At 34.0% G+C, this 12,236-nt stretch overlaps 1 protein-coding gene across 1 annotated transcript; it reads left to right on the plus strand.

The window, feature by feature from the left end:
* The first annotated feature begins 1,490 nt into the window (after window positions 1-1,490).
* RERGL (RERG like) lies at window positions 1,491-11,115 on the plus strand. Its single transcript, XM_047787465.1, has 5 exons — window positions 1,491-2,008; window positions 3,138-3,194; window positions 6,970-7,043; window positions 7,963-8,111; window positions 10,708-11,115. The coding sequence occupies exons 1-5, from the start codon at window positions 1,957-1,959 to the stop codon at window positions 10,988-10,990; spliced, it is 615 nt and encodes a 204-aa protein (XP_047643421.1). The 5' UTR covers window positions 1,491-1,956; the 3' UTR covers window positions 10,991-11,115.
* Window positions 11,116-12,236: the final 1,121 nt, after the last annotated feature.

Raw genomic sequence — 12,236 nt, forward strand, 5'->3', positions numbered from 1 at the left:
CCTCCCTTGCCTTTTTTTTCTTTGCAGAGTCTGTTTCTTCCTTTGGAACAGACACATCTCCCTCATCCCCAGTCACTTTTCCTTCCTCTGTCTATGGGTCCTGCTCACGTTTCAAATTTTACCTACTTTTTGAAGACCTTTCTTATCAGTAGATAAGACTTTTCTATCTACTGATCTGCTTTCTTCAGCTTTTAATCAAAGCCCTGTTTTAGCAATGACAATATTTATTATAATTCTGTATCTATTTTTTCTTAGTAAACAGTAAACTCCATCAGGGAAGAAATTTGTGCTATTTAATTGTTGACCTATTTAGTTAAATACAACATAGTTGTAGCAAAGAGCAGCAATTAATCAACATTTGTTAAATAAGTGCAATTTTGAAAATTTTATTGGAGTGTGAGTTTCTATTGTGGCTCGGGGGGTTAAGAACCTGACATAGTGTCTGTGAGGAGTGATCCCTTGCTCAGCTGGTTAAGGATCCAGCATTGTCATAAACTGTGGTATAGGTTCAGATACAGCTTGGATCTGGTATTGCTGTGGCTGTGGTATAGCCTGAGGCTGAAGTTCCAATTCGACTCCTAGCCTGAGAAATTCCATATGCCACAGGTGCAGACATAAAAAGAAAAAAAAATTGGAATATAGTTGATTTACAAAGTTGTGAGTTTCAGGCGTACAGCAAAGTAAGTCAGTTATACACATAGATGTATAGAATATCCATTCCTTTTTTGGCGTGCCCACAGCATGGGAAGTTCCTGGGCCAAGGATCAAAGCCATGCCATAGCAGTAACCAGAGCCTCAACCAGATCCTTAACCCACCGAGCCATAGGGAACTCCATAAATTCATTTTTAAGAAGCACGTAGTTCTGTGATAGATCCAACTGGGAAATGAAATTCCTTTATTGCCTCAAAATGTAGTCCACTAAAGTTGAATTATTTTATTTGTTGTTGTACTCCTCTCTCAACTCTCAAAGTTATACATACACAAATTGGGAGAAAAAAAAGGGAAGAAAGTAATGTGGGGACTTGGAGTAGAGCAGAAACAGTTGACAAAAAGAAGTATAAAAGAGTGAGAATTTTGTATCAAATTTACGTTTGTATTTCATAACTGAGTGAACTATGTCAGGACACCTCTTCCAAATTTTCTTTTCTTTTTTTTTCTTTTTCCTAATTACAAAGTACTACATAAGGAAGCATGACATGTTCCTTTTTATTGCTATTTAAATATGAGGCTGATGCTTTATTTTTTTTTCCAGAAATCTTACTGTTGTCTATTGCTATAACACTTTTAAAAAAAGAAAGAAAAGTTACTTATTAAGGAGGACATTGGAAAAACAAAATTCTGGTGGGTACATATTTCTCCTTAAGAGAATATCCAACCCAAAAATGTGGGCTGGATATTCATGTGCATTGATATCAACTCTAAATTAATACATCCAAGGTCCTTTTCCTTCTCTCATTTCTTTTCATGTTTGGGTTAATTTATTCTCTCTTGTCTTTCACAGAAGAAACCCAAGAAGATGTAGGTTCAGATATTAATAGAGAAAGCAAAACTGATCTAGTCAAAGTAAATTTATAGGAATGTCTACCCATCCTCTAAAAACTCTATTAATGAAGAGACGTTATTTTTCTAGGTCTAAGGAGAGGGTAGATTCCAGGTACATGAAAGGAGAAGTCAGCTAAGCTAATAGTTAAGAATTTAATAGAATTTAACACCTTTGTGTAAATAGTAACTCCACTGTTTTGTTTCATTTTTGGTTTTGTTTTAGTGGGACATATTTGAAACTACTGTAGGAAAATATTTGAAAAGTTATTATTGGATGGTAGGAGTATGGGGTGGAGTTGGCCTTAGGGAAATGAGAACAACAATAATAAAAAGGATTTTTCAAAACACATGCTTGGTTCACATCAGTATAGCTCCAGAAGACAGGACAGAACAAGAAGGAGCAGAAAAGCAAGATGAATGAGGTGAAGCTTGCTGTCTTGGGTGGTGAAGGAACAGGCAAATCTGGTAAGTGATGTTGTTTTCCATGGCATGGTGTAGAGTACAGAGTGAGAAATTTATTGACATGATATAGATTTATATGTATATCTGTATAATCTAACATATAATGAACTTGATAAAATTATCCATTATTTTTCAGTAGGTGTTTTCATTTTATAAGCAAGCAATGCAATAAACTGTTATATAATTCATAATGTATAAAATTTATATACAAGTTAAGGATGATAACTGTTTAGGTATTAATTTGTATCTTGTTCTGCTGATGTTTATAATTCCTAGGAATCACAGGAAATCCCTCCATCACTATCTTACATAGTTCTTGCTCCAACACACTTACCCACACACCTACCAGTGGCCAAACAATGTCCTTGAAAAGATTCTTCTGCCCTGAGACTAAGGGTGGAGAAGATGCTTGGAGACTGGTGGATTATCTTTAAATGCCACATTTCTGGGGTGAAGAAATTTTGAACAGGCATGGCTTTTTAAATGCAGGGGAACTGAGCACCGGACACCCTAGTTCTACATTTTTGTTTTGATTTGGTTTGGTTTTGATTGCCTTATGATGGTAATGAGGACGCTTCCAAAAGAGCTACCTGAGTTTAATGAATCTAACAACTGGCCAGACCCAGGAGCTGCAATAAGATAAACCAACACTTAAGGTCCTTTCTCTGTTGCCTGGATTTCGAAGTCCCTATTTCTTTAAACAGTTGCAAATGTTTGATACTGTCCTGGCCTCTATTATCATGCAGCACAATTGATGTGATAAAGAAAAGAAAGAGATGTTATAGTTCTTTCATCTCAGATTTAATGAGAAATCTGTCTTTGTTACTAAGGTGAGTTGTCTTATGCGTCTTTGGATTCGTGAATTATTTACACAGTGATTTGAGTGGGCAGCACTAGAGATTACTAAGCACTAAGATTACTTTCTTTCTAGCCTCCCAGTTTTTATGGTTGTATGGTGGAAATCTTCCTGATTATTATTTAGACCATAACTTAGTAATGCTTTAAGGTCTTCATGAATACTTGGGTAATTTTTGAACTGAGATATAAAACCTTAAGTAATAACTAAATTAAGTGTCTCCTAAAACAGGCAAGACCCTATATCTATCTTGTTTTTTTTTTTTTTTTTTTGCAGCCCTTACAGTAAGGTTTCTTACCAAGCGATTCATTGGAGAATATGCTTCTAATTTTGGTAAGTCATGACTTTAGGATTTTTTACCTGAAAACTTCAACATCATAATTAATATCAAATAAGTTAATAGAATCTTCCATTTTTGCATTTAAGCATTTTATTTATTCATGGATTCTGGTTAGAAATCCCCAAATAATACTTGAATCAAATGTCCTTTTATGATAAAAATGTATTCAATTTGATGTTGAGTGAGATAGATTAGAAATCCAGTTGGTTCAATCTAGAACTAGAAAAACATTAAAACTGGGACACCCCCCCACACCAATTACTGTAGAGCATCTGAGTATGGATTTTTTAGTAAGCTGTGAAATAATTTTGAAATTAAAACATCTGTTGAAAGATAAAGACTTAATTATAAAAGCACAAGCAACTACAAAATAAATGCTTATTTTTATTGTAAAACCATGTGAAAATAGGAAACTTATGCTTTGATTAAATATCATCTCATAATTATCTAGGTTGCTTATGTAAGTTTCAGAGAAATTCTAAAACAGATGCCAAGCCACCTTGATTTAATCTTAGGATCATTTCACTAACTCTACTATAAATTTCTGTTATTTTGATCAGAATTAGCATGACATATGGGAAATGCCACTGTGGGGAATTAATAAAAAGTGGGTAATTTTGCCAGAAGTTTGAATATATTTTTGGCTCAGCAATTAATCTATATAAGGCTGCTAATATCTTATCTAATCGAAGGCATGACAGGGAAGGGTTTTTGTTTTTGTTTTTAAAACAGGAATGAAGATTTTTTTAAGGAATATGAGAATTGGAAGAAAGTGAAATTATTTTTTTGTTCAATAATACTTAGAGTAAGAAGAAGTTATGATTGCAAGTGTGTTTTTCCTGAGAAATAAAGAACCACAAAAATCTTTAGCATTCATTCATGAGGTAGCATTATTAGAGTACTTCAGAAAATAACTTTTAAAGTATTCAGAAAATATGTGTAGCATTGTGTTGTTTCCTACATGTGGCCAACATAGTATTTCTGTCCACACGACATTTTGAATGTTTTAGGGCAAGTACTTGAAAACCGATTATAGAAAAAAGAAATATATAGAAAGAGAAATTCTTGTTGTTTCATTTCTCAGGTCAACAAACCTCAGTGAGAAAAGTCAACATAAGACACAACTTAGGCGTCAGGCATGAAAAATGTACAAAACTGTAAGACAAAACACAAATAAAACAACACAGACACACACACAAGCAGTAACAGCAATAAAAATTAAATACATCATAACTTTTACAAGATATAGTTACATAAGCAAATGAAGGGTACACATTTCTGGCTGTTACGTCCCTATTAAAAATGTAAGACCTTTTTTAAAAGACAAGTGAGCAAAAGGTCACCACTATATGAGGACTAATTGGCAGAAATTGACCCCATCTAGTAAATGAAGGCTTAGAAGGGGTAATAAAATTCTGAAAAGTTAAGAGCTGGTGACCCCTGCTGGCAGTTTTTGAGTTTCAAGGGTGGATATTTTTAAACGTCTTAGAAGGAAATGCTATGGATCACAGTAGTGAACCTATAAAGTTTAGAATAAACTGTCTGAAAACATATTTTAAGATGAAATGAACCTGCTACAAATTTCATTTAATGTAACCTAGAAGGATTATAAATTCATCCCTAACCCTCTGAAGTTGCCTTCCCAAATGTCTGCTACATCTTCCTACTATGGGTTACAGAGGATTTGCCAGAATAGGTCATGGTTTTTTGTCAGTATGCAGTTTTGGAGAGAGGTAGGTCTTTTATTAAAACACTGAAGGTTCAGTTACAGGAATGAAGTCCTTCATTCATTCAACAAACACTTATTGAACACCTTATCACATTCCAGGTACTCTTCTAAGTAGAGAGGCTACAACAGTGAACAAAAAAGACAAATATCCAAGCTCTCATAAGATTTACATTCTGGAAGGAAGGTTCAGTTAATTATCTATCTATCTATCTATCATCTATCTATCTATCTATCTATCTACCTATCTATATAATGTCTTATGATGATAAAGTTATGAAGGAAAAGAAAGCATGGGGGAGTGGTGTAGGTGTACAATAATTTAAAATAGGGCAGTCAGGGTAGGCCCTGCTGAGAAGGAGACCTTTGAACAGGCATGAAGGTGGTAAAAATTGAACCACAAAGGTGTCTGGGCAATTTCATTCCAAGTAGAAGAAACAGTTACCGAAGTTCAGAGGGAGGAACTTTCTGAAAAATGTGAGGAATGGTATGGAGTACTCTGTGGCTCCAGGGGAGAGAATGCGGTAACAATAGCAGTGGAGAACTATCAAGATCATAGGACTAATGGAAGACTGGATAACTAGGGAAATTGGCAGGCACTTGAAAGACTTCATTTATCTAAGTGAGATGGGGAGCTATGGGGAGATTTGATCAGAAAAATGACATGATCTGGCTACAAATTCACTTCTGCGCCTGGGTTGAGAATAGACTAGGCACAAGCAGACAGTTAAGGACAGGATAAAGCAGAGAGATGAATTAGGAGGTTTTGTAATAATAGAGGCAAAAATAAGGATGGCTTGGACCAGAGCGTTAGCAATGAAGGTGAAGAGAGACAGATAAATTCAAAATATACTTTGAAGATACAGTAAAAAGGAATTTTTAATAGAATAAGTATAGAATATAAGAAAAAGTAAGAATCAAGGATGACCTTAAGGCTTTTAACCTGCAAAACTAGAGGTATGGATATATCATTTAATGAAATGGAAAACTACGGGAGAAGTGGTCTTTGCAGGGTGATCAGAGGTTCTGTTTTAAGCATGTTAAGGTTGAGATGTCTCTCAGGTATCTAAATGGAGGTGTCCCATGGTGGTAGTTGTCGGGAGTCCAGGGAAGAGGTCTGAGCTACAAGTATGTTTTTAATCAGCAATAATTGTTACATAAAGATTCTCACTGGATGAGATTAGTAAGGGAGTGAATGTAGATAGAGAAGAGACCCATAAATTGGATTCATGTTTGGAGTGAGGGAAGATATTGTGGCAAACAAAAAAGATTAACACAAAGCAACACAGAGTAAAGAAAAAACAAAACAAAACAGGAGAATGTTTGTCTTGAAAGCCATGTGAAAGAAACATTTTGAAGAGGCAGGCATGATCGAGTACATTAATACTACTGATCAGGCAAGATCAAGATACAAAATTTCCACTGGGTCTAAATCTATAACCTTGATAAGAACAGTTTTAGAGAAGTGGAGTTAAAGCCTGATTGGAATAATTTGAAGATCATGGAAGGAGAGAAATTGGATACGGGAGGAGGGGTAGGTATTTAACAAAAGGTCAACTGAGAAATGGAGCAATAGTTGAGAGAGATTATGGGATTCTAATGTGTTGTTAAATTAGGAGAAATTCTGCTGTTAGAAATGATATAGTAAAGAGGGATAATGTATGATGCTGAAGAGAGAGGTAGAATTAGTGGAGCCATGTCTTTCAGTAGATCAGAAGAAATGGTAACTATGGTAACTAGTTCATAGTGAATGGATTAGCCTTAGATGGAAACACAGATAATTTATCCATAGTAATAGAATGGAAAATAAGTACATAAGCACAAAAGGGAATAGGTGAATAGATATAGTGGTGAAGTTCATTTGTAAGAAATATGTATTAGTAAATATATGTTTTTTTGACCACTAGCAATAAAGAAAAGCCACTGTACTACTCAACTAAAATATGACTGTTTGAATTCACAGGATTGCCATCTAAATATGTCTATTTTTTTTTGTTCTGGAGTATTTTCATACTGACAATGAGTATATGCATATTTTTCAGAATCTATCTATAATAAATATTTGTGTTTGGAAGGGAAGCAATTGAATCTTGAAATATATGACTCTTGTTCTCAGGTAAGTACAACAAAACATTTCTATTTTTTTAATCACAATTTGAAGAAAATTGGACAAAGCTAAGTGCGAAATTGCTAGTCTTAAAACTTAGGTAACTTTCAATTTTAATTATTAAAAAATTTGAGATTATTTTAGTGTTATAAATTCTATTATCTAGCATCTTTGTAAAGTTATAACAAATTATCATATCACAGATATCTTTAAAATAGCAATATTAGGCTGCATGCATAACACATTTCTATGAGGTCAACCATGAGGCGTCATAAAAGCTAATATTTAATGACATAAATTCAGTTTATATATTTGCAAAGTTGCATTTCTAACTAATCACTGTCAATAAAGCCTAAGTAAGAAAGATTTTGAGTACAAACTCATTTGTTCAAATATAAAAATATTTAAAATAGAATTATATAAATAAGAGAAGGAATGGTCAGCTGTTCAAGATTTCAGAACAACTTCATGAAGCACATTCTCTTGAGTATGGAAAATGTCCCTCAAATCTTTTTAGCTAAACCTTATCAATATTTTTTTTTTACCAATTTAAATATAGTACCAACAATCAACACATATTCTATTTACTAATAAAGGTAGAAAATATTATCTCTTTTCAAAACATGTTTGTGGGTATTAATTTAAAAGGCAATTATTAGAGCTTAAATTTTCAGAAAAAATGTTTTCTTAGAGAAAAGTTGTAAAATGAGAGAGATATAATTTTATCATTGTTCTTTATATTTTAAAATTTAATCACTTTTGATTAAGGAAAGAAAGTGATAAGAAAGAAACTACATTTTAGAAAATATCAGAATTTGACTTACTGAATTCTCTTCCAGGTAAAAAGTGTCTCCATTCAGTAACTGTCTAAGGTGTACAATACAGGGGTCAGATCCCACCACTGTCAATATGCTTGGTTTATTTTCAGCTGCAGAAAGCAAAATTTTCCCTCACAAGTGAGCTGCATTGGGCAGATGGGTTTGTTATTGTGTATGACATCAGTGACAGGTCTTCGTTTGCTTATGCAAAAGCACTGATCTACAGAATTCGGGAGCCACAAAATAGTCATTGTAAAAGGTGAGGCATGGTTTCTTTTCTCTCTCCTTTCTTTTTAGTAAATCATCATAGAGCTGTAAGCATCATTAGGAAGAGTTTAATACAGGCTTCCAATTACAAAATTTAACAGCCCTGAACAATCCACCTTCCATTCCACAGGAGTTACACATGTAGTAAAAGGAATAAAATGAGAATCCTTTATATCCTGGCTGACATAAACAGTTACATGCCCCGAATAAATGGTTATTTTACAAGACAGCTTCTGTTGTTAACATGACACTCACTTGCAAAATAATGGTCCTCTACGCAAGATAGTTCCCTTTTCACCTTTCTTTTTCATTCCCACAAAAAATGTTAAGGATACTAAATAAATCCAGATTTATTACATTTGGCATCAGTTCCTAGTCAGTGGATTGTTTGGTCTATCAAAACAAAATGGACTGAATAATCAAACCATTACCAATTCTAAGAAGGAGATACAGTTTTCTCCATTTCATCTCCTAAAATAAAGAGCTGATCAGAGATTCCCTATTGTTGTTGATACAAGCGACCGCAAAGGAAGCTATAACTATGCCTTAAACTATTTTTGCGTTAGTAGCTATAAGCTTAAACCTATGAATTTCCCACTTCTGTTTTCCTTTTTGTAAAATTGTTTTAGCCTTTCCATTTAAAATATTTATTCTTGTTCAACATGTGGGTGTAAGGGATTCTTTGTGGTCTTCACCAGATTTGCCTTTAAATTCTAAAATAGCATTCTAATCTGGGAAGCAAAAACAGTACAATATTATTCCTAAAAATTCATATCTGTGCTTTATTTATCTATTTTAAATGCCCACTATCAAGAAATCATCAGATAATAATTTCCTTGGAGTCCGTTGATGTAAATTCTTGTTTATATCTGATGGACCTTGGGTAAACCCTTTAATCTCTAGACCTCCTTTTTCTGATTATAAATCTGATGAAAACATGGTAGGAGAAAGGAATGTGATTTTGTTAAGGTAATTCATATCTCTAATTTCCTATAATATTACTGATTTTGAGGGAACTCCATTGTTTCAAGCGTTAAATGCCTTATATTTAACCACCATGACTTAGGTAAGGGAGAGTAGATAAAATTACTTTGATATTCTTCCAAAGTAAAAGAACCACTCGGGAATAGTCAAAACAAATGTATGTGTAAAAAATCCCTATGTTTGACATGACTTTTTTTTTTCAGGCCATCTTCTTAATGTATAGCCCAAATAGCTTTTGAGTATTTCTAGTTCTCAATCTCTAGATAAACAGATCTCTTTCCAACTCTATTATCTGTGGATAGGAAGCAAAATATTGCATTGTTTAATAAAATTATATCTGATATTTGTGATTCACCCTTCAAAATATTTCACTTACCCTTACCCATTAATTCTGAACAATAATTTTCTGAATTACATAGAAAAAGATAATACTAATATCCACGAAACCCAACACATACAATGCTTTTTCCCTTAGTCACACTGTCATGTGAATGAAACCGACTTTTAGTGCCTTCTATGCAACATCTTTTTAGATAGAGTTAAGACTTCTTTCATTTTCCCATTTCTTCCTTATGGTAGATATCTTGGTGGAGTTCCATGTCATTTAAGGACTAGTAATCTTACTATCTTCAAAAGAAACTCTGCTTTAGGAATGTTACACTGTAACCAAGGAGATTATATTGATATTTGCCAAAGACATTACCTTAACAAAAAAATATATTTCTTAAATAAACAGAAAAATTGTATAAGGTCACTAGATTGTAAAATTTTCTTTAAAGTATATTATAATGAATATTAACGGAGAATAAACAATGAGTATTAAATGATATTTTTCCTTAGGAAAATTTTACCTAATTGTGCAATTAGGAAAGAGATATTAATCCATCTCTTTTAACTGATAAGAAAATTAAAAATAATAGTGAACATCTGTTATTGCCTGGCACTGGACTGGGTTTTTTTATATACATCTTTATTTAATCTCTATGAGCAGTTTGTGTCACAGGGACTATTTTACAATTTTTTAACATATAAGAAAATTGAAAGTGGGAGGTGTTAGTAAACTGAGCCATAATTCAGGAATAGGTTTCTACCACTTCAAATCCTATACTTTAAGAGCCTGGTTGTTTCTGTGTCATTTACTACATTTTATCTAAAATGATTTTCACAAGTAAATGAGGATATACTCACACATGACGGCAAATAACACTCTTACACACACAGTATTATTTTCTTTTTTCTTTTTTTTTTCCCCTTTGGTCCATAATTCTTTTTGATATAAATCTACTTAATAAAAAAAGAGTTGTTAAAATAGTCTTGCCAAGGGAGTTCCCGTTGTGGTTCAGAGGGTTACTAACCTGATTAGTATCCATGAGGATACAGGTTCAATCCCTGGCCTCACTCAGTGGGTTATGGATTTGGCATTGCCCTGAGCTGTGGTGTAGGTCACAGACATGACTCAGATGCTACATTGCTGTGGCTGTGGTGTAGGCCACAGCTGCAGGTCCAATTTGACTCCCTAGCCTGGGAACTTACACATGCTGCAGGTGTGCCCTGCACCACCACCAAAAATAGTCTTGCCAAAGAATTGTGTATCTGTATTTCAGAGCTATGGAATCAGCAGTGCTTTTGATTGGTAACAAGCAAGATCTCTGTCACGTGCGAGAGGTTGGCTGGGAAGAAGGCCAAAAACTGGCATTGGATAACCGATGCCAATTCTGTGAACTGTCTGCAGCAGAGCAGTGTCTGGAGGTGGAAATGATGTTTAACAGAATTATCAAGGCCATCCTGACAAACTTCAGACTCAAAGAAAAGAGAAGACCCAGTGGATCTAAATCAATGGCCAAACTCATCAATAATGTATTTGGAAAGAGACGGAAATCTGTCTAGTACATATATGATCCTAGGGGATTTATTATATCAGAAAGTTTCAAATATTTGTATGATAATTACATTTACCCTTTGTACGCAATTTGAAAAATTCTCTTAGACAGATAAAGTGATTTACCATGAACCATAACTGTGTTTTCAAATATATAGTTTGCCTTTTTGGTGGTTTGTATCTTATACACTTTACTTCACACTTAACCTTTATTTTGCAAAAGTATAACCTACTGGTGGATTACTATACAGTTTACCTTGCCAGATAAATGCTGTCTACATAATTTTATTAAGCTGCATTTCTATAGCGCTCAGTTTACCTTTATATTTATATTTCTTTTTAATGAAATACATCATTATATTTATATAGCTGACATATGATAGGGCTTAATTTATTAATTTGTGAAAGTTCTTGATCTATTTAATAGAAATGCATAGATTTAATTTTTAAAGTGTCTATAATAAACCAGTGAGTTACTTGATATTATACAATTTCTTAAAAATTAGTTACACAAATAACTAAGGCCTTAAGGAGTTAAATTCCTTACACATAAGTACATAGTTTATGGTTGGTCTGTGATTGAAAAAAATCTGTCTTTCCTTATTGGATGCTGTGGTTAACAAGAGCAATTATCTGAGAAATTAACTTACACTGCTAAGATCCTTTTTAGATTAGGGTTTTAAAAATTTTTTTTCCAGTTCATTTAGAAATCCATACATCATAGGGAAAGAAAAAAATGTAAAAACCTATGGATAGATATATAACCTTGAAGGCCTTATTGTTCTGAAAGAAATACTGTATTAGATACAATGTACATTTTGGGCATTCTCAGATTACATTGGGTACAGTTTCCCTCAGAGGTCAACTGTCCGTCTCTGCAACTGCTGTGCCACTTCTGCTGTCCTTGCTGGGTGTGGCACCTGCTGGATTTCAAGTTGCAGGCCTAAGCCTGACTTCAGCCAAATCATTGATAGGTGAGGTTAGAGTTCAGAGATGTTAAACTGGGAGTATAAGCAGTGCTGTGTACATACTTGGTTGACATGTATCATGCTAACCTGGGGACCACATGAAAGGTCTTGTGTAGGCGGTGGTAGACCAGAGTCTGGGAGGGTGACAGACTATCAGGCTGGGCAGGAGAGAATTCATCTCATCGACATGGCCTTGCTTACCATGAGTCACAATCCAACATTTGGCTTTTCTGTTCCCTAGAAATCTAACCTGAATGATGCTCTAGAGTAAAAAGAGTGGAAATAA

This window comes from Phacochoerus africanus, chromosome 7 (assembly GCF_016906955.1).
Source record: "Phacochoerus africanus isolate WHEZ1 chromosome 7, ROS_Pafr_v1, whole genome shotgun sequence".
NCBI lineage: Eukaryota > Metazoa > Chordata > Mammalia > Artiodactyla > Suidae > Phacochoerus > Phacochoerus africanus.

Excerpts from the sequence above, each read along its gene's own strand:
- RERGL (XM_047787465.1), top strand. The coding sequence starts at position 1,957 with ATGAATGAGGTGAAGCTTGCTGTCTTGGGTGGTGAAGGAACAGGCAAA. Across the intron at positions 2,009-3,137 it reads TGAAGGAACAGGCAAATCTG|CCCTTACAGTAAGGTTTCTT; the intron begins GTAAGTGATGTT and ends TTTTTTTTGCAG. Across the intron at positions 3,195-6,969 it reads AGAATATGCTTCTAATTTTG|AATCTATCTATAATAAATAT; the intron begins GTAAGTCATGAC and ends CATATTTTTCAG.